Consider the following 22,209-nt stretch of genomic DNA (forward strand, 5'->3'; position numbering starts at 1 on the left):
GCATTCTCGATTACTAGCTCTAACACGTGCTTTTCAAAAGCAGGCTACTCAACTGCCTATATATAAACTATAATGTGAATTAGGTTCTCAATCCTGAATTAGTTGAAGTTAACAATATGAGTCATATATTCACCTCTATTCGAACAACACTTAAAAAGGCCAAGAAAAGTTATAAGTAAAAGGTTCTTTAAAGTTTAAACCGCGCATTTATATTTACAGAAACACACGGTATTTGTCCACCTTAACTAAAGATATCAAGTTCAAATTTGAAAAACGCAGTCCTTTTTGGTATGGAACCTAAATTCCGATAATGAGATTTTTACGATGCAAATTTGAATTAATCAAACCATTAAATTCCAACAACAATGGTGAAAGGCATTGACAAATCAACCATGCAAGACGTGCCTCCTTAAACCTACAACTTTGCATTATACTACACGCTAATGCCCATGACGTGCTTTTTGTAAGACTTCCATTGGACTACACACTAACCAATTTGTACACTCTCAACAAAAGTGTCATTTCTTGCGGAATCAAACTATTCTCAACATCCAATTTAGGGGGAAACTTCATTGATTACATTAATTTTCCCTCTCTCAACTTCTTTCTTTGGGAAAAAAAAAAATACGACACGCCTCTGCTTAAAACATACGTTGCTTGCTAATATTTTAACTTTGCCATTTATCCAAATGGTTGAAAATGAAAGATTCGAACCTTCGAGAGTGAACCATCAAAACACGAAGAATATGGACCTTCTTTCCTTTACGTACAAGTAATATATAACAATTCTCAAGTATTGCTTTACTTGTGGAATATATCGTAGCTAGCTATATTATCTTTAATTTGATATATTGACAATTATTGTCGTAAGAACTAATACCATTGCTAAGATTTAATAGCATTTACCAGAGCATTTACACAAATGGCCTTTTTTAAACCACAATTTAAATTGTCCCTAGTTAGTCCAGTGAAAGGGGAGTGCGCGTAGCTTGGTAAAGTTGTTGTCGTGTGACCATTGAGGTCCGGAGTTGAAAAGCAGTGAAAATAGATCTCTTGCGAAAATTGCGAGGTAAAGAGCGTCACAATCTGTGCTTATCTCCAACCCTTCTCGAATCCATATGCGGGAGGCAATCTTGTTGGTGCCTCTTAATTCATCCTACTATTTGTAACAGCGTGATTTAGCTATGTGGCATAACAGGGCAAATAATCCACCGAAACTCCATTCACATGCTTTAATGGACCTAACTCTTTAGGGCCAAACAAGAACTCATTTTGGGCTCAAGAAATCTATGCTGCTACCCTGCTGAACTTCCACCTTGGGCTACCACTAGTCCAAATTAATTACTGCACTTTGAAAATCCAAGCCTAAACATATTACCCACCAAAAACTTACACAACTTTATGGGCTATAAATTTACAGAGACGGATAGAAGAATGAAGAGAAACTACCATGGATGTGAATCAAGAATTCACTTAATCAGGCCCAAGCATCACCCTCTTGTTAGTTACAGAACAATTTGAAGGAGAAGTTCCACCATTTTTTTATTGGAGAGAAAAACTTGGTGTAGTTTCTGATGCTAATAACATTAAATACACAATCCTAACTCCTAACGACGTGCAATATAGTTGCACCGGTTTACTACACATATATAGGTCTAGCACACTAGGATATACACTTCACGAAATTAGGGAAACAATTAAGAGGAAACCGGCGATCAAGAAAAGCACCTTCATAAAGAACTTAGTCCCATCTAGGCGGTTAGAGTGATGGAAACCATGAGCATAACCCCCATGAAATGAACCAGAAAAGAGGTATGGAACTCCTGTAGTAGCCCCATAAACAGTGGCATCATGAAATCCGTGTACATGAAGGTTAAAAAAAGCTGGAATAGCTCCAAAAACAGCAGATAATGTCGAGTTTCCAAACCTTGCACTTGGCATGGGCATGAATCCCCCTAGGGGATCCAATTCATCATGTCGGAGATAGTCCGTATTAACAGCTGGAGCGGTTTGAGGTCTCTGTCCCACTGGACGTTTAGGAATATTGATTCCTGGTCTTAACCGAGATCTTGGGTCAGAACTTGCTTTGCCTCGTCCGTATATTGGAACTAACTTGTGCTCTTCTATAAGAGCCTTACATACTGGGCACTCGTGGGAATGTGAATGAACTTGTAACCATTCATAAAGACATGGCCAACAATAAAGGTGGCCGCAAAGAGTCACTATAGGATCTTGAGCCAATTCGAAGCAGATATTGCATTCAAAATCTCCAGGGTCGGAATTCATATCTGCTGAATGCAGAGCATCCAATGATTCGCCTGTCCTATAATCCATATCCACAACCCCAGAATCGAAAACCTGCAAATAAATAGAACCATGGAGAAAAAGATAACCATTATTTTTTGCGTCCATTTACATAGAACCATGAACAATAACTTAAATGGCCTTCTGGAGAAAAAGAGAAATGAAAGTTTGTACATAATAATAGTATGTAACGCTCCTCTCGAAGGCCTAAAAGTTTTTTTATCAGAAGTTATTAGACAACACAGCTTGCGGTATTGAAGAAGCTAAAATGTACCAATTTCCATAATGTGTCACAACTTTCCAAGACCTAAACATCAAACAATGTAAATACCTTATTACCCTCTCTGACTATCTTCCTCCTGAACTTTCACATCACCAAACTGATCAAGGAGCGAGACTAGGAACCAAGTGGGAAGGAAATGAAAACATTTCTTGCATAAATTGAAGTAAGAAATAACCCCCCACGACACTCATTCCTCTGCATATAAGTTACTATACATCAGTTTGTGAGGGAATAAGAAATAACCCCCCACGACACTCATTCCTCTGCATATAAGTTACTATACATCAGTTTGTGAGGGAAGATATAGTGGTATTTAGTTCACTTTAAGCTTTCTTTGTCATGAAGGATGGTCTTTATCGCCAAGTAGGGATGGCAAAGTAGCCCATAAAAACATGACCCGCCCAACCCACTCAAGTTTGTGCAGGTCCTTAACCCGCTCAAATTAGTTTCTCAACTCATTTTGACCCGCCCAATTCAGCCCAAATTGACTCGAGAGAAATCTTATCAGAATATTTTTCAAAAGAGATATTCTTTTGTTAGACATGTTATATAAGCCATAGAAAAGAAAGAATTTTTTTATTAGGTACTTAAAAAATATGCCCCACTTGTGGGATTACACTGGGCATGTTCTTATTGTACTTAAATCATAAGAAACACAAACAAAGAAACTAAAACTCAGTAGGAGTTGGGCAGGCTGGGCTATGGCCCGTTTCTTAGCCCATTTCAGCCTAATCCGCCCATTTATTTACGCGGCATTTTGACCAGCCCAACCCCCCAATTTGACACACCTAGAGCCAAGGTAAGAGTTGTCGCAATATCACCAGGAAGTCACAAGTTCAAGCCATGGAAACAACCTCTTGCAGAAATGCAAAGTCAGATTGTGTACATGTAGTCAACCCTTCCCCGAACCTGCACATAGCCGGACCTTAGGGCACCACGCTGCCCTCTCTAAGGTTATTGATTAATGAAGCATTGCTTATCAAAAAGAAGATTTTTTTTTTTTCCATGAAGTGAAAACTCACATAGTCTCCCCAGTCTTAGGTGCAATGCCCTTTAAACTACCAAATGATTGATAATCAACTTTGACCATAATGTTGACTATCTAATTTCCTTGAACTTAATGCACCTATTATCAACAAACATCTGATATTTATAACAATACAAATCCATGAACTACAATAGCAAACTAAAATATGATAAAAATAAAATCTTCACAAACGAAAACTACCCACAAGATAAAATTAGAGACCTCTATTTAAAGCAATATTCCAGAACAAGATCCTAGCAAAGTGGAACTTGAACCCACCAAAGTTTACTGCAAGAATCTCAATTCAAACATAGTTTACTCCATTTCCCCACAACTTTTCTTCTCAAAAGTTAATTAAAAGATGCAATTTTTCAGAAGAAATTGGCAATCCAATTCTCTCACCTAAAGACTGGGAGAAGAAGCAAAACAGATCCAATCACAGAGCAAAATATTTGAGACAGTAAACTAAAAAGAAAGAGAGAACCCACACCTGGAATTAGAATGAAAGGAAAAGAAAAGGGAAATCAAGAATGGCTAAAACTTTAAAACTTGCAAACCCCAATACACAAAAAAAGGGATTTTGTAGCTGTATAGTGTCGGTAGGTGCCTGATTTTACTAGTACTAGTACTCACTAATCTACTTGTGTAGTTTTGTCAACGTTAGTTACTATGTTTAAGAAAAGGTGGACCAACTGTCATCCAACGCGCTATTTTGTAGTAAGAGTCTAAAACCGTCGATTAAAGAAAAGCAGTCAATTATAAACCAGGGATTTTTACTCGGATAAGTGAATTAACAATTTGATAATGTACGCGTATTGCCACGTGGAGAACTACTGTAAGGTCACTCTCATATTACAATTAACTTGACCAAACAACCTTTTCCTTTTGTTGACAAAAGAAAAAAGGAGAAACCTTTCCTTTTTCTTTCTGTTTTGGAACTTAGCCGAACTATGGTTTTCCAACATGGTTGCTTAATTTTCTTGTTTGTTACGGAAGCTAATCTTAGCAAGAAACAATTCAAGGGCTTGTTTGGTTTGATAGTATGGAATATGTCTCTTTTCATTTTTTTTATTTTTTTTATTTTTTTTTTTAAGGTGAGGGACCGTGATTAGCTGGAAGAACCTTCTAATAAGATGCATGAGTGAGATGTATTATATGGTGGAAGTTCACAAAATTTACATCATAGTAATTTGCACAATTTTTTTTAAACTCATCAAAGTAATCCGTGCACTGAATTATTATCATGGGAGTTGATGGTAATTGGTGCTATCAACTCCTGGATAAAACAAGCATTTTATCCCTCAGCCAAATTTTTTTTTATAAACAAAATATGAAGTAAAACAAAGCCGCATATATTAATTTCTCATTAATTAACTAATTTCTCATTAATTAACCCAAAAGAAAATACAGTCCGAACTCCTAAAGGCTACTTTATGCCAAAAGCCGCCTATTTCTTAATCAGTTTGAGGCTTGACGTTAACTCCACCTAATTTTAGCATCCTTTATATAGTCTTTAAATTTTAGGCAACTATATCGACTTTGGCACAAATAGACTGACTTTCTAAAGCTCTTAAACACGTTGTAGTAGCATGTAGCATAGGAAGTTTAACTTTTCTAGTGTAAGAAGAGAGGATATACCATTTTTGTCACTTAATTGGTTTGGTAATTTCTTTTCGAAAACGAAGCAAAGGTCAAGAAAAGTTGCTTTAGATTTCATTATAAATTTTGACTGCTTTTACAAGTTCAACTCTCTTTCTTGTCACGTTCAACCATTTTCCTTTACCATTGTTGTTAACAACAAAAAGCAACAAGAAGAAAAGGTCTTGTCTCCAGAGAGACATTGTGACATTGTCTCGCGTATAAAATCGAAGCAGATAAAGGTACCCTCCTAGAGCAACAAACATACTAGCTGTCGAAAGGACTAGCTGCTTCCTTCTTGTTGGCCAAAGCTGTAAACAACCAGAAGCATAATTCTGTTTCGCGCTTCTTCACTCTGGCAAAAAATGTTCTAACCGCGACCCATGCTAAGTTAGTAGCTCAACTCTGCTTTGTGATGAGCTCAATGTCAGCTCCAATTTCAGCAATCTTAGTGTCTTTAGATGCCTTTGCTGCTTTTGCAATATTTGCAACGTCAAAGTCCAACGCTATTTTTTTCACGACACCTTCAAGCATCTGTTAATGAGAGTTATTATGAATTAAATAACAGGGGCAATAAAATAAACTTTAGGTACTACTTAGTTAAAAGCTTAGAAATCTATGGGTTTGAGCCATATTTCCTACTTAGGATTCAAGAACAGAGATATGAAAGTACCAAACATACCAGTGATCCTATTGCAACTAAAGCCCGAAATTTTGCATCAGCTTCAACACTTTCCTCTTCTGCAATCTTCAGGTAGGATAGGTATTCCCACCAAACGTGCATTAATACTTTGTTTCTCATAAGTAGACAGTGAAATGCAAGGGAAGGGGGAGACAGAGACAATTGGAACGGGGAAGGGGAGGCAGAAGCAATCACTAAATGGTAGGAACCTCAAGTGCAGCCGAAAGAACTTGAGACTGTCCCTCTTCATCCTTCTTTTCAATCAAGAGAACAGCATAGCTGCAAATTCAATAAATTACTGGGTTAGAACAAGAACGTGAAAGAATTTGTGGAAACTGGATAATATGAGAATAAGGGCAGTGCAGACATAGATTCATGTAACCATCAGCAGAATTACTTCTGCTCCAATGCATATCAAGTCCGAGACATCACATAACATCATCATATGACCATTTCAAACATTAGTTAGTAAACAAGTGAAATTAGCTAAAAAGAAAAAGCAAAAGATTAGATTATAATCAGATCATCCCCCGGAAGCCTAAACGTGACAAAATTCCCATGAATGTTCTACCTTATAAAATGATGAATTTACAGAGTAAGCTCCTTTTTCTCACAAATGGATCTGACTACACTTGCATGGGGTCTAGCAGAAAGAAGCAGCAGCTCTTAATATATAGATGTAGAAAGCAAACAGAAACAGAGAAGCAGTTAACAACAAACCCAGTGTGATCCCACAAGTGGGGTCTGGGGGTAGGATGTATGCAAACCTTACCCCTACATTTGTGAGGTGTAGAGGCTGTTTCCGGTAGACCCTGGGCTCAGAAGAAAAGTACCTTCCGCAGGAATGTAAGGAAAGAGCAAAATAGCGAGATACAAAACAAATGTGAAACAGAGAAGCAGTTCTGATGAGCTAGAAGCACAACAAAGTGAAAAGAACTAAAATTCTATATTTCTGGATAGCGTCTTGTTTGTGGTGGGAAATTCTGACATGGTTTGGAATTGAGTGGGTGATGCAAAGCACTGCGAAAGAAACAATGTTTAGCTGGACCTTTAGAAGAAGAAATAAAAGACGCAGGGCATGGGCTGTTGCTCCTCTAGCACTAATGTGGACCATATGGTGAGAGAGGAAAGAGAAAGCTTTTGATTGAGCAGCGACAGATTTTCTACACTTAAGAAATACTCTTTTTCCTTGTTTCCTTTTGGTGCACCCATGAGATTCCTAGTTGTATAGACGAGTGGATGGCTTTCATAGAAAACGATGTCCTTTTGCAAGGATTTCTACTTTTTGTTATACTTACTTGTATACGGCTGCGCTTTTGCCCTTCTTTTAATGAATTAGTAACTTTAACAACAAATATATTTCTGTTAGTTCACGTTAAAGGGAAAGATTGGATCTTAAGTGTAAACCTACACTAACTCAATGAATACAAATGAAGCAACAGAGGACATGAAAGTCCTCTAGGTCAAAGACTAACTTTGCCTTGGATGGTTAAAACTCGGACAGATACTCATCGAGTTACTTACTTGAGTATCAATGTTGAATAAGCCAACTGAACATTCTTATTGGTAGATAAGTAGCAAGTTGAATAGGCATCCAAAACCTACAAGGACAGCAAAAGAAAAACAAACACACAAATCGATGTTAACCTGTACAAGTCACACAAAACCCCAAGAAAATTGCATAACCAAAAATGGTAAAGGAAATGAACAAGTTTATACACATCTTCAGAGCAAGTTCAACTTGAGCGCTAATATCCAATTTCACCAGAAGTAAATAGGGATGCTAACAATCAAGTTTTCAACTTGAGCAGAAGAGATCTATTCAGCCTGGACACAAGAAATCCCAGAGCATCTACATCAAACAGGAAGCAACGAAGATTTTTTCTTTTAAATTGGTGGGAAATAATCAAAGACAGCTACGCCAGTGTCCTCAATCCAATAACCCCAAGCATTTACCAGCAACCACCACAGAAATACAAGGGAAACATTCTCAAAAATAATAAACTACTGAGCAAATTTAACTTTCAAGGAGAAAATTCCTATCAAGTATGGTCACCGTAGCGTTCAACATGCAATAATCACTAACCTCCGCGCGATGCTTTAACAGCCAACCATGATAGGATCCATTCTTAAAGGAGTTAGTCAAAGCACGAACACTTGTCAGAAGATTTGCAGGAAGTGGAGAACTGGTAGTGACCTTCTTGATCAACTCCATAAGCACATCTAGGTAAAATTAGAAAACAAGAGTCACCTCGAAACCCACATGGTAAAAAAATTGGTAATCATAACCATGCAAAATTATTTAGAAGAAGGAAACTCAAGATCCGCCCCCTCCCACTTTGCATGTTAGGCAAGCGGCCGAACACGGACTCTAATAACACTTCCACAGAAATAACAAGCACGGTAGTCATGAAGAGAGAAAATTCAACACCGTTGGCATTCTTGATATGCTTGGAAAGTACATCAGCACCATGACCGTGCAGTATGATCATCCTCAATATATCGATTACTGCCAACGAAAATGAACAAATATCAGAACAATAAGTGTAGAAGACAACCTTTAAAAACAATCAAGTTAGGATTTGCATTATCACAACCATGTTTGAGGAGTTCTTTCATCGTGAAGGACTACCATAGCATCAACCGCTTTACAGGAAAAGTGAACAGTTTTAACATCCTACATATAGCTACTGGAAAAAGATTGAAACTTCCACAATCTCTTTTGGGTTACTTCTTTTCAACAACTTTCATTTCTATAATCAAAGGTGGACGAATTTATATGAGAACTGTTTGCGTGAGCACAAATTTTAGTAAATAAGAAAAACTTCGAACACATAAGAAAATCGAGTACAAGCAAATAAGCAATCCAAACCCAAAAGGTTTTGCTTATGAGCAAAGCTACTCTTTTTAATTCCGGTAAAGATAAATCTGATTATCTCCTGTTTGAAAAGAGAGAGAAGCTAAAAACAAGGAAGAGAGAGCCAGCACTGTCCATAAACTTTTTACTTAGGTCATCTGACAATCACCTGAAATTGTTACAACTCCTTACTGGATAAATCATGCCAAAAAGACACAAACCAACAAAAAAATCAAAGTTCTGTTCTAAATTAGCTGGCACTGGCAGCCTGTTTCGTCTAAATTATGGAAATGATGTTCAGCAGTTGAACAATACTTTTCGTTATGAATATTATTAAACCAGGAAATTCAAATTAAACCAAGTAAAAGATCCAAAACAAACAGGCCTTGAAATCGATAGTCAATTCCTACTATGATAATCAATTCCCACTAACCCATAGCTTTCATTGTCATTATTTATTTATTTTAATTTCATTGTCATTATTCAATGCCTACCCTTCGGATGTTGCAACTAATTTAAATAGTATATTTCAGAAGAAACAGTCACCTGGAAATAACATCGTCTGCGGCCATGTTTTTAGCAACTTCAGCACCATTGCAACGTCATCATCTGAAAATTTCCTGCTATGGTAGTGTGATGTGTCCTTCAAAACATGAAGGATAGAAGCCAGTCTGGACATATCAGCCTCCGTCAACGCCATATGTTTTTGCGCCTTTAGGATGAAATATGGAACAAGCATGAGTAATGAAAGAAGACAGAGAAAAATTGACCCTTGTCAAATCTCAGATTTTGAACTTGATAGCATAAAGGTATATTTCCATTTCAGTGATCATAAAGACTTCAGACACTGTTTTTTGAAGAAAGCAAATTAAAGACTTCATAAAGGTAAATGTAGTTTTTTATTGCTTTTGTAAGGTTAGTTTAATATATATCAAGGTTAATAATAGTTTCCTAACAGGGCATAGAATTATATACATCTTGTGAATGGCAGGACAAGAATTATACCGATTGCAAACACAAAACTTACAGAGTCAGAAAGTAAAGTATTATTGAACTCTGAAACTTTCTTGAGGATACCATCAAATTGCGCTGCATCAAAGACAAGCATTCCTTTCTGGAAAGAAAATGAAAGCCTGTTAGTCGAAGTACTACAGAATTTTGGTATCAGTAGAAGAAAACCAAAATATCTTTTGCATTGTAAAGTGGCAAAGAGTTCTTTCATCCGTTCAATACTTCATAATAAGCAAGTTCTATTTTTCATAGTTTTGCATGCACAATAATTGACTTAATGGTGTGCTTGGTCTCTTTCCCCCAGACAGGTAGGGCTAAGCTCTGCGTACATCCCACCCTCCCCACACCACACTTGTGGGACTACACTGGGCATGTTGTTGAAATTGGTGTGGTTGGTTGCTTTTCAGTACAACGAGACCATTTGACTGGCTGTAGAACTCGAATTTTATTACCTTGGGGACATGCTTAAAAGTAGGTTTTGCTGCTGCGGCTGCAAGTAATAACGACAAAAGTAAGTTAATTTTACAATTACTGATGGCAAATTGGGAACCAAGGAATTTTAAAAATACTTCAAACTTACCAACTGGCATTGATGGTTGACCTGGTGTATAAGCGCTACCTGCAAACAAGAAAATAAGAATAAATATAAGACATGTTTTTGTACCATGAAAACAGAGGAATAAAGTGGAGGCAGCAGCGAAATCAAAATCGAAGTATTATCCCATAACGAAGTAAATATTTCTTACTGCCAGTGTAGGGGTCACGGAATGATGGATCTGGAGTAAACTGTTTCTGACCAGTATTTTGAAGAATAAACTCCACAATTTGTTCACGGTAAGAAAGAGGCAGATTCTCTTTGAGTAGCCACTTGTCAGCAACGTCATATGGATTATCTGTCAATTACTCAAAAGAATGTTTTGTCTGTCAATTACTTAAAAGAATGTTTGGCTGTAAGATTAAGAAGAGTTGTCTTAGAAATAGAGAATAAGTTATGCCCCAAAAAGAAATTAGATAGAGATTGATGACAGAAAAAGAATGCATCTACAAGTCCACATTGTGCAGCATATCATAATATTCAAAACATAAAAAACCATGTCGAAGTCATGCAGGAACAAGTGCAACCAGAAACACATACTAAAGTGTGAAGCTTACGTTGTTAGAGAGAGTACACTTTTAATTTATTTACTTAATCATATCTTCAACACGGCCTCTCATGTCCTGGCCTGATTCTTTTTCATGGGCCAAGCACGTGGAAATTCATTTTTTATAGTGGCTGGCAGTGAGACTCAAAACAGGACCTTTGCCTGCTTACCATATTAAAGTGTGTGACCATGTCATCTAAAAGCTTAAACTGTTACATAGATCACACTTCTAATTTATTTACTTAATTATATCTTCAACAACGCGGACACGTCTTTTTCGGGGAATATTTCCCAAGCATTCAAACTTAATCTCCTCAGCTTGCTTCCTGAGTGCCATCTTCTATTCAAAATGTGGTTTAGTTAGTATTTTATTTTAAGTGATATGAACTATTTAAGGGTGTCAAATGGATGGGTTAGCCTAAATTTGGGCGGGTCAAAATAGGCTAAATCAATGAATGGGGTCATTAACCTAACAAAGGCTACTTTGGCTGAGATAAGTTCAATCAAGATGGGCTAAACAACAGGCCATAGCCCAAGCCACCCAATTCTAACCAAAAGATCAATATCTATTCAAACAAGTCATCTGTTGAGGGGCAGCAAAAATGCAAGGTTCATCCAAATGAAGGGGCAGCACAAATGCATCTCTTGGAACATTTTGCTGCATTAGAGATGCAGAAGATAATCAAACATAACCATGGATGCTTACTGTAAAAAATTCAAGAGTAAGATGTGGCAAAGTATTACAAGTTCACAACACCATGCCGACAAAAAGCTGAGAATAAGACCCAAAATTTCAGAAACTACAGATAAGTTCCTCTTCAATAACTCAAAACAGAAACTAAACTAAACGAAAACTAAAATACCTGAGCGATTGTAAGGCAATTTGCGAATAGGTTCACCATCTCCAATATCAACATCAAACACTGTATGCAAAAAATAAATTAAATGGTGACTGGAACTAAAAACGTGATACAAAAGACCAGCAAGAAGAGGGTAGAGCAGAATAAGCAGTGCTGACCATGATCATATTGGATTCCATCAAGAAGAGGACGTGCCATGCCATCATCAGGCCCATCAACGACTTCACCAATCTAAATTAATAACAAACAGGATAAGAACAAAGGAACAACATAGAGCAGTCTAGAGCAAGTATGAGCAGTCCAAACCACAGATGTGGTCTCTATCACATATGGTGTGGGGTTCTGGAGAACTATCAGAGCCTTGTGGAATAAGTTGGAAGACGCTTTAGAGTGGGAAATGGTACTATGATTTTTTTTATTTTATTTTTTTTTAGGGAGGACTCTTTGCCTGATTTATTCTCTATATGCACCAACAATAATGCGACTGTGGATGATTGTTGGACTCCTCAAGGAGGGAATCTCCTCTTTAGGAGATATTTTGAATGATTTGGGGAGGGGGAGAGTGGCAAAGCTTTTGAAGGACATTGAGGTTTTCAAACTATTAGATGGAAACACAACAAAGATGGAGTCTTTTCTGTCAACAGGGCTTATGAGAGAGGAAACAGGGGTGAAGCTGGAGGAAACTCAGGGTTATGGAAGAATGTTTGGGAAAGCATAGGACCAGCCAAGGTGAAATGCTTCACTTGGTTTGGTAGTTAGAACTTAGGAGGCCTCGTCTCACCCAAGAGACTCTTCGGAGAAGGGGTCTACCTATAGTACCCAGATGCTTCTTATGTAATGAAGCAGTAGAAACAAATAGCCATCCATCCCATCACGGCAGATTTACATCCCAAATCTGGGCAATCATTCTCAACCTCACAGAGGTTAAATGGACAATGCCAGAACGCACTGCTGATTTGTTGAGCTGCTGGATAAGAAGAAGGGGAAGCGAGAGTAAGAAGAACTGGTGGAGGATAATCCCCTCATGTATTTGGTGGATAATGTGGAAAGAAAGAAATGGGAGATGTTTAATATATATCCAATTTCATTCAGAAAAAGAAATGGAATTGTATGTATCTTTCTATTTTTGTAAAGAGCAATGTATAGGAAAGTAGAAAATCTTGTATATTTATTAGGAGCTTTGTCAATCTGTTTTTTTTTTTTTTTTTTTTTTTTTTTTTTTTTTAGTTTTACACTTGTCATTCCTTTTTGGAGGTCTCCAGCATATCCTTAATGCTGAGGAATACAACAGTACCAGTTCTCAAAAAAAGAACAAAGGAACAACAATTCAATAGACAGCCTAGTTACATGATAGATCAATGAGAGAACAACAGCAGGCATACAACAAAAGTGTCAAGTATTTAGACAGTCTAGCAACAAAAACTATCCAAGTGCAGCTTTGAATAAACAGAAGACCGTGAATCCACAACAGATGCAGGCTCTGTAAAATGCAGAGGAGTGACATAAATTACAAATTAGCTATAAGGTTGGTCATGCCTATTAAGACCAAAATTTTAGCTATAGAGCACGCGAAACTATATACACTAGCGGAGGGTCACACTCCCTTCCCAACTACCAGGGTATCCCCAAATGAGAAGAAAAACAATTAAACTAAAAAACCCAAAAAAAAAAACTAGGAATGAGAATGACCAAATATATGGAGAAAATAGCAGTGAAAGCAAAATATAAACACAAATCCTATTATTACTTTATCCCACTTCTGTTCCATCATATTCCATGCATATGCCACTCCATTGTCCCCTTCACGGACAACTTTGGTTTGCCCATCACTAGTACCTGCTCAACACATCAAAAGACAAACCATTAGAGCAGGAGAGAACTTCGATTGCAGCGTCAGATACTAGATTTTTTCTATTACCCTTAGGTTCTTTTGAGCAGGTTCTTAGTTTTGAATATTGGGAGAGAAGCAAATATACTCACATAAGCAACTACTTTCTTTTTCTTTTCTACTTTTGATAGGTCACTTATCCAACTGCTCAAATTCCAAACACTTTTTTGTTTTTTTTGTTTAGTCCAAGAGTAAATTGACGAGACAACTTATAAAATATGATGACACAACTCAAACCTGGGGTCTGTAAGGCCTCCAGCCCAGGAAGCTCTTCCAATTTCAACCCTCCAACTCTCTTCCTAAGATAAATGAGATAAAACTTGAATTAGACCATATATATAATTTGATATCCAAATAGCAATGCTTCTGTGAGCATCATTTAATTCAACAACTACATGTAGGAGAAAGAAAACAGCCAGAAAGAGGTTTAGTTTTGACAAACTCATGCACATACCAAACCTGGGGAAAAACTTTGATCAAGTAAAAGTATTTTCATACATTAACATTGCCAAAACGGCCGTATACAAAGGGTAGACCAAAAGATCAAGAATATACAAAAACATAAAATTTTCAATGAAGTAAAGGCCAAGCACCTTTTGAACCCAAAAAAAGGGCAAAGTAGAAAACAAAAACATAAAGAAACATGAATACTGTAGACTTGAGACAATGTGATTATAATAAACAAGCGCAGCATGGCAAAGTGACTTATCCTACAGTATTAATCACACAGAAGCTACTGCCAGCCAAAAACGATATTGGAAAGACTAATCAGGATCCATAAAAATATAGCAGAGAAAGACTAACTAGAAGAATCTGGATGCCGAACCTACTGAGCGTGTACTGTGAGAGTTGGGCAGCATATGACTCTAGTTCTAGAGGTTCAGCAATCTTATCCTGATGGGCAGTCCAAATGCGCACAACACCGTCAGAGCATGCGGTCACAATGTCGCCGTTGTCCAAGAATTTGGCATCCCAAACACAGCCAGGATGCTCTAGGCTTTGGACACAAACTCCATCTGCAACACAGTGATTTCACGTCCATGATCAGACGGAGACGGAAAAAAATAAGAAATATCATAATGTAAAAATCAAGGATATTGAGGACGTTTACAAATTGCAGTTAGGATAGCAGTGACTGCTATGACTTAGGTATTCGTAACAGAAGTCAGTTTGTCCTAAACTCCTTGAAACTCTCCTTTACCAAAGAAACCACAATAGGGTGGTTTTTTTTTTTTTTGTTTTGGGGGGGGGGGGGGGGGTGGGTTTACAGTAGCTGCCAGCAAGCATTCACCATTCAGAACATTAGTGTTTTTCTTTATACAGGACATTACACAATTAAGGATATGGTGATCATGATACATTTTCCCCCTTTCTGTACAAATGAGAAGGGAGCTTCCAATTATCCATCAGTTATTTAATGATCTTTGAATAACTGATGGAGGACAAGATGCGGGAAGCGAGGCTGAGATGGTTTGGGCATGTGAAGAGGAGAGACACAGATGCTCCAGTGCGGAGGTGTGAGAGGTTGGCTATGGATGGTTTCAGGAGAGGTAAAGGGAGGCCGAAGAAGTATTGGGGAGAGGTGATTAGACAGGATATGGCACAGTTTCAGCTCACCGAGGACATGACCTTAGATAGGAGGTTGTGGAGGACTCAGATTAGGATAGAAGGCTAGGTGGCTTACCCTTTCACCATAGTAGTTGCACTTTTGCTCATTTGTTTATTGCCTTTTGGTTTATGCATTTGATTGCTGCTTATATTTGTTGGGCCGTTGTACTTTGATTATTTTATTTATCTATAGTAGTTAATGCTCCTTTCTTTCCGGACTGTTCTACCATGACTTTCTCGCTTTTGGTATTCGTGTTATCATATTGTTTTCGATATGCTTGGCCCTATCTGACCTTTTGTCTTGTTTTCCTCTTGTCTTCCTCTCTTCTCCTCTCTTGAGCCGAGGGTCTTTCGGAAACAGCCGCCCTACCTTTCAAGGTGGGGGTTAGGTCTGCGTACACTCTACCCTCCCCAGACCCCACATGGTGGGATTATACTGGGCTTCTTGTTGTTGTTGTTGTATTTAATGATCTTTGAGATTTTATTATGTAATAATCAGTGCCTAATTGAGGAGACCAATGCCAGCTTTAGAAGAAGAAAGAAAAAGTACAGCTCACTGAAGTACAAACACAATGTTTCAGAGGCTAAAATCCAAAGAGCTTCTCCTGAATAGGCAACTACCAGAACAGTTGCATACACTATTGCCATCTTTACAATTTACAATAAGAGGTCAAACCATTTTATCAGCCCTCATTTCTGAAAGAAAACTTTACTGGTTAAATGGCGAGAGCTGCATGTATTTGATCTTAGCCAAAAGGGTGAGAAAGGTATGGTAAGAGCTGCATATGCAGAGAGATCATAGGAAAACAATGTACACAACTACAATAGATGAATTAGAGGCAATGCATAAAAGGAAAAAATTAATATTACCTTTCCATAGCTTTACAAAACGATCCTCGCTGCCACTGACTATAAGCCCAGAGGCATGAGCATCAACAGAATAGACAATAGAAGTGTGACCAACCATCTCCAGTAGAACTTGACCACTAAGTTCCCACAGCCTTATGGAACTGTCAAAATGAGACACTCACGGATTAGAAATAACACTTTGTTAAAGAAGGAAAAGCACAAAAAAATTTAGGAATACTAAACTAGGGCCTTTGTGAGACAACCGGAGTAACTTCAGAATCTTAACCATGCACCTAATTAACTTGTGGTATGAACCCTAGAGATTCATTTTTTGGTAAACAATGATTTCGTTGATGTTTATCCCACTATACAAAAAGTAGAAAACCTGAATATGATATGATTCCCCAGCACTTCCAAAAAGAATTAGACTTTCATTTCTATTTCTTCAAATCCAGCATGACATGAGTCAATAAACGAACCCAACCACTTCACATGTCACTCTTGAGGGCACATTACTATGTGCAATTTATCATTGTTGTCCTTTCTTAACCAAGATCAGAACAAAAGGAAGGAGGGAGGTCAACTTTCCAGCTCCATGCACAGCTTATTCTATAACAAAGTATGCCAACTCGAATAAGACTTTTGTATGGACGTCTGGAACAGAGCTATGACAACAATCCTCACATCATTTTATTTTATTTTCATAAGAACAATTCGCACATCACGTTAATCATTTGAGAAGATCAGAAACAGAGTATAGCTCTGATTCTCAGATTTTGCCGTACTATTTACTAAACTAGAGTACTAGAGAGATAAATTTCCTCTGAGATCCCATGTTAAAAGTTCTTGTATATTGTGCCAAACCATAGTACACGAAAGATCAGAAACAACTCTATAGAAAAGAGATGACAGTATAAAGCAAAACCTCACCCATCATGGGATGCAGAAAGAATTCCTAAACCAGGCACTGCGGCAAGTCCTCGAACAGTGTCTGCACAATGCAACACTCCATAAGCACATATCGGAAGCACAGCATGAAACCTTTGAAAAGGACAAGACTGACAAACAAGCATAAAGAGTTGCATGAAGTACATTGCGAACAAAGGAACCAATTGGAAAAAAATGCTTCTACACAGAGAAAGATAAAATCATAAAGAGGCACAGAAGATAGAATGATAATGACCTCAAAGAGCTAGAATGATCAAAATATCATGCGATCATCCTAAATGTCAGATGCTAGTTCTGGAAATCAGAACTTTCTTAATTATGAGAGACATTACACCATCCATATATGTTTCCTTTTAACGAATAATTTCTTCAAATCCATACTTGAAGAGACATATTAACCAAATTTAAATAGACGGAGAGCGAAAGTAGCAGACTTGCTTTAAGAAGAGATGGCAAAGACAAACAAATACATAAATGTCACAAAAATATCAAAGAGCCACATTCATATGAACAAAAGCATGCACCAAACCTGTATGCCCAGAAAAAGTGTGTGTACATGCTGCTCCCTTCCAAAGCTTCAGCGTTGTGTCACTTGAGCCTAATAGCAACATAATCACCATCATTCAGTCACAGGATATCAATTTAAAATCTGGTCCCCTTAGTATCAACCTATATATTATCTTGAAGATGCTAAAAGCTGGAGAAGTTCCGTTATAAATGCAGATAACTTGATGTTTAGGTGAATTGATTGTGCAACAAAGTTTTAAGATATTAATAATTCAGAAGGGTGTCAATAGATGAAAAGAAACAGAGGAAATGCCTAAAGAAATGGAAAACTTCACTAGATACCTGTAACAAGCTCGCCTGAGGGCAATTTAATAATTGCTTGGATAGCTGCTTTATGAGCTTCCAAAACTTCAACCTCTTGGCCTTTCCTCCATCGTCTTAATGTACTGAGACAAGGAACATGTAAACAGACATGAAAGTTTCAGAAAATGACAAAACGACCCCTTAAGTTGATGGAAGAAGTCCATTGACACTGATATTCCTCCCTCAACATGCAATGGACTGTAACCAGCTAAAAATTTTGGCACAAATAAACAGTAAGCAAACCATTTAACAAGGGGAACACCATAAAGGTATGCACCCAGTAAGGTATTTGAGCAGGGCAAATAACCACTGATGTGAACAACTAACAGCAATCGACCTTAACACATTGCAAGAAGGAATGCTATCAGGACAAGACCTTGGCATATGTAAATAAGTTGGCCTGCATAATGCAAAGATCGGAAATACCCAAGGCACTCCAAAAAACATGAACAAAAAGATCTGTCAACCGTGATAGTAAATGTAAGTTCCAAATTACTTAGACTCCTTACTCTAGACATATCCTAGTTCCAAATGCTACTTGATCCACCGTTAAAACACACAGTTCGCAGTTGTCAAAACCTCATGGTTCCTAGGAGAGAATCTTTTTGTTATATTTTTTTTTTTTTTTTTTTTTTTTAAGTAGTTTCCAAAAGAGAATCTTTTGATCACACTCTATGATCAAATTTTTGTATTACCAAATGAGGTAATATAGGCAGCATTGAATCACTTCTATACTAACAAAAGTTCAAATTCATCCTAAAGCTCACTCTATCTCCACTTTTTTTTTTTTGGTAATCGTGGTGTTCGGGCCAGCTTACACGCACCTTGACTAATTCTACGGGGTACCTGCTCTCTCCCACTAGCACAATTACGTGGTAACTCTGTGCACCAAGGCTTGGCCGACAGGAAGAAATCACCTAATATTTTTCTGCCTCCAATGAACTCACTTTATCTCTACTTTAAGATCTATTTCTATTTACGCACCGTAAAACTCAAGTATTGACTTAATGCCCATGGTCACTCAATGAGAAACCTAGTATACACTGAGAGACTAATATAATCGCAAATTCAATGCAAGAAAAATGACGAGCAAATTCTCTTTTTCCATTTGTACAACTAGAGAACCAAAGGTCAATGGGATTAGATTGATAAGCGTGAGAAATTCTGCTGCAAATAAATAGAGCATACTCAGTAAGAGTAAGAAATTTCACATACCAATCAACAGATGTTGATACAACGTCTGAGCCATCCAAAGCAATACCTGTAACTTGCAACTTATGACCCTTAAGTGTCTGAATTTTCTCTCCAGTAGCCAAATTCCACACCAAGATAAGAGTATCCATGCCACCAGATACAAGTCCGCCCTCAGGAAGCTCCTCACTAGGAGCAACCCAAGCTAGTGGACCGACGAAACTTGTATGCCCTAGCAATATCTTTGACGTAGTATAACTGCGGTGGTCAGATTCATCTGGAGACCAAAACCTAATAGTTCTGTCTCTAGATGATGTTGCGAAACCAACATTGTCACATATGCAAATCCCCCGGACCTAGTTTTGTACAATCATCAAAAAAAAAAAAAAAAACTGTAAAAGCTGATCCAAAATTTTTTTTCCTTCTTATATACTTCAAACACAAATTAGTACAAAGTAAGGCAATCATGCATGTAACCTACACAAAGTTAATACTCCCTCCGTCTCAATTTAAGTGTCTTACTTTCCTTTTTTGATATGTCCCAAAACGGGTGCCTCTTTCTATATTCAATAAGTTGACAATTCAAACATCCTACATGTCAAGTTTAAAACTACACTAGACACAAGTCTCTTTTATTCCTTAAACTTTGTGTCCAGTCAAACTAAGATAGTAACAGTTAGCATCAGGTCCCCTACGTATGCAAGAACATATATCAACAAATTTCTTGAATGAGAATATATTCTAAGTCACATGTAAAGATACAATTTATTCCAAAAGCCAAGAAGTATAGATATAGAGTGCTAGTAATATATAAAGAGAATCATACATCGTCATCGTGACCACTAAGTTGACACCTTAACTGATACTCTGCAGAATCGATTTCCATTTGACTGAAGAAACTAGGGTTTCCGCCAACAAGAAATTGAGGGAAAAAAGTGAGATGAAGAAGCAATTCGTACAACAGAATCACTTGCTCTTCAAGTTTCGCTGATTACTACTCCAGTCTTTCCGCCTTCTCCCAATTCCGCTATTTTACCTTTTTTTCTTTTTACTTCAAATAATAACAATAATATGGTTTTTATGCTTCAAGGAAATAATATGATTTCGCTATTTGCGTGGAAATAAACGCAAGAAAAACAAAGAAAGCAAGCTTAACTGAAATTATATTCTGGATCTTTTCTTTTTGATTGATCCTCTAAATATAAAAATTTAGTTACTTCCGTTGTATTCATTTATTTTTTAGGGCAAATGTGCAAATACACCATCAACTTTGTGATTTAGAATAAATATATTCTCGTTAAAAAGTGTTATCTATATACCCTATCGTTACACAAATGGATCAAATATACTTATGTCTTTATACAAATAATTCAAATATACCCTTTTTGCTGGCAGAATTTTTTAAAAATTAATTAGCTTATTTTTTAATTTCAAAAAAAAATATCATGTGGCTTTAAAAAATGAGTCTACCCATTTTTTAGTAGGCTTATTTTTTTATAGCCGCGTGATAATTTTTTTCCTAGTGGGCGGAGTCTGGTTCGTTTAGAAAAATATCTATGTGACTTTTATAAAAATAAATTTATCCATTTTTTTAAAAGAACCAGACCCAACCCACAAGATAAGAAAACTACCACATGTCTTTAAAAAATACATCTACTCGAAAAAAATGGGCACACTACTTTTTAAGCCACATGACACTTTTAAAATTAAAACATAAGCTAGATGATTTTTAAAAAGAAAAAAATAATCAGCAAAAAAGATATATTTGCACTATTTGTATAACGGCAGGGGTATAAATATATCACTTTTTTAATGAGGGGTGTATCTGCTCTAAATCGCAAAGTTGAGAGATATATTTCCACATTTTCCCTATTTTTCATAGAGATAGTTGAAATATTTGAAAGCATACGAACATGTCTGCATCAAAATCAATATGATACAAAAAGTATGTGCTATCTTTTTATCACTTTTATCCATAAATAAAAAAATTACGGTAATAAACTGTTTAGCAACCAAACCATTGCAAAGGGTGAGTGATCTTTAATAAATTGTTAAATTTTACTAATGGTATAGAAATCATTTTTAATTATCATCATCATACCTAATGTAATCTCACAAGTGGGTGTGGCAAGGTAGAGAGTGTCTGCAGCCTTTAAACCTTACCTTGAGACTTGGGAGGTAGAGAGGTTGTTTCGATAGATCCTCGGCTCAAGGGAAAGCAAATCAAAACAGTCCAGAAAAAAGTAATAATGGAAGTACAAAAGTCATGGCAAAATACTATATACAAAGCAGCGTGGAAAAAAAAAAACAATAACTATCACAAAATCATACGATAATCGAAGTACAAAAAATAACATAAATCGAAGGACAAGAAACTACAACAGTAATACTACGGCTACTAGTATGGAAGGATAAGCGTGACAACGCTCAACTACCGACTAGCCTTCTACCCTAATTTGTGTTTTCCATAACTTCCTATTTATGATCATACCCTCGGTAAATTCAATCTTCTTTAGATATCCATTAATAGATCACATGGCTCGTTATAACCTTACTAAAACAAGTCCTAGTGAAGGAAAAAAGAGTACCCATATCTAGTAATACGTATTGCTAGCTGCCTCATTAAAAATCTTACCAGGAAAATTCAAATGGGACAAAACCTTGGCAAAGGGAAAAATAGTACAGTGCGTATTTACTCCCCGATTAAAGCATCACATAATTCTTGAAAATGATGTACTCCGATCTTGTATACCAACTTATCATATCTTGAGGTTGGCAGAGCATTTGTGATCATATCTGTCAAATGATCATTTGACGAACTGGTTGATGATCTGCATCTTCATTCCTTAGATAGAGTTACATCATCGCCATATAATATTGTTGCAGTCACGCCAAGTACATTCTTAACTTGCTTTATAAACTGATGTTATCTATGATTTGACTGTCAGTAAAATAACATGATATGACAGTAATCCTTCATGGAAATAGATAGCATATCTCTATCAAACTCTTATATCGATCATATGAATGCCCTGTATATCCAAAACACTT

The 22,209-nt window shown here is 36.9% G+C and overlaps 2 protein-coding genes and 1 long non-coding RNA gene across 8 annotated transcripts; 1 reads left to right on the forward strand and 2 right to left on the reverse strand.

Annotated features, from left to right (window-relative positions):
• Positions 1-1,453: 1,453 nt before the first annotated feature.
• On the reverse strand, positions 1,454-4,295 carry LOC132064978 (uncharacterized). Of its 6 annotated transcripts, none has more exons than XM_059458168.1 (2): positions 4,017-4,295; positions 1,454-2,358 (listed from the first exon to the last, which is right to left on the reverse strand). In XM_059458168.1, the coding sequence occupies exon 2, from the start codon at positions 2,332-2,334 to the stop codon at positions 1,678-1,680; it is 657 nt and encodes a 218-aa protein (XP_059314151.1). In that variant the 5' UTR covers positions 2,335-2,358; positions 4,017-4,295; the 3' UTR covers positions 1,454-1,677. The 6 variants fall into 6 exon arrangements, with proteins under 6 accessions (XP_059314151.1, XP_059314149.1, XP_059314152.1 ...); XM_059458166.1 differs by having other exon boundaries at positions 4,105-4,293; XM_059458169.1 differs by having other exon boundaries at positions 3,837-4,098.
• On the forward strand, positions 2,892-3,309 carry LOC132064979 (uncharacterized). Its single transcript, XR_009416673.1, has 2 exons — positions 2,892-3,194; positions 3,273-3,309. It is a non-coding gene; the product is annotated as an uncharacterized LOC132064979 (long non-coding RNA).
• A 1,010-nt stretch (positions 4,296-5,305) lies between the features above and the next one.
• LOC132064980 (uncharacterized) lies at positions 5,306-20,331 on the reverse strand. The gene is made up of 22 exons (XM_059458171.1): positions 19,985-20,331; positions 19,183-19,514; positions 17,947-18,050; positions 17,627-17,695; positions 17,080-17,140; positions 16,171-16,310; positions 14,519-14,708; positions 13,930-13,991; positions 13,552-13,640; positions 11,963-12,035; positions 11,808-11,867; positions 10,549-10,695; positions 10,383-10,421; positions 10,255-10,292; positions 9,819-9,905; positions 9,338-9,503; positions 8,366-8,443; positions 8,021-8,157; positions 7,459-7,535; positions 6,144-6,213; positions 5,935-6,000; positions 5,306-5,786 (listed from the first exon to the last, which is right to left on the reverse strand). The coding sequence occupies exons 1-22, from the start codon at positions 20,042-20,044 to the stop codon at positions 5,652-5,654; spliced, it is 2,280 nt and encodes a 759-aa protein (XP_059314154.1). The 5' UTR covers positions 20,045-20,331; the 3' UTR covers positions 5,306-5,651.
• Between the last annotated feature and the right edge of the window lie 1,878 nt (positions 20,332-22,209).

This window comes from Lycium ferocissimum, chromosome 7, assembly GCF_029784015.1.
Source record: "Lycium ferocissimum isolate CSIRO_LF1 chromosome 7, AGI_CSIRO_Lferr_CH_V1, whole genome shotgun sequence".
Classification (NCBI taxonomy): Eukaryota; Viridiplantae; Streptophyta; class Magnoliopsida; order Solanales; family Solanaceae; genus Lycium; species Lycium ferocissimum.

What these genes read in the sequence shown, in the direction of transcription:
- LOC132064978 (XM_059458165.1), bottom strand. Translation starts at nt 2,412, where the DNA reads ATGGACGCAAAAAATAATGGTTATCTTTTTCTCCATGGTTCTATTTAT.
- LOC132064980 (XM_059458171.1), bottom strand. Translation starts at nt 20,044, where the DNA reads ATGGAAATCGATTCTGCAGAGTATCAGTTAAGGTGTCAACTTAGTGGT. An exon ending in TTTTGTAAAGCTATGGAAAG is followed by an intron (nt 14,709 to 16,170) that starts GTAATATTAATT and finishes ACTGTGTTGCAG; the next exon opens with ATGGAGTTTGTGTCCAAAGC. An exon ending in TGTTAAAGCATCGCGCGGAG is followed by an intron (nt 7,536 to 8,020) that starts GTTAGTGATTAT and finishes CTGTCCTTGTAG; the next exon opens with GTTTTGGATGCCTATTCAAC.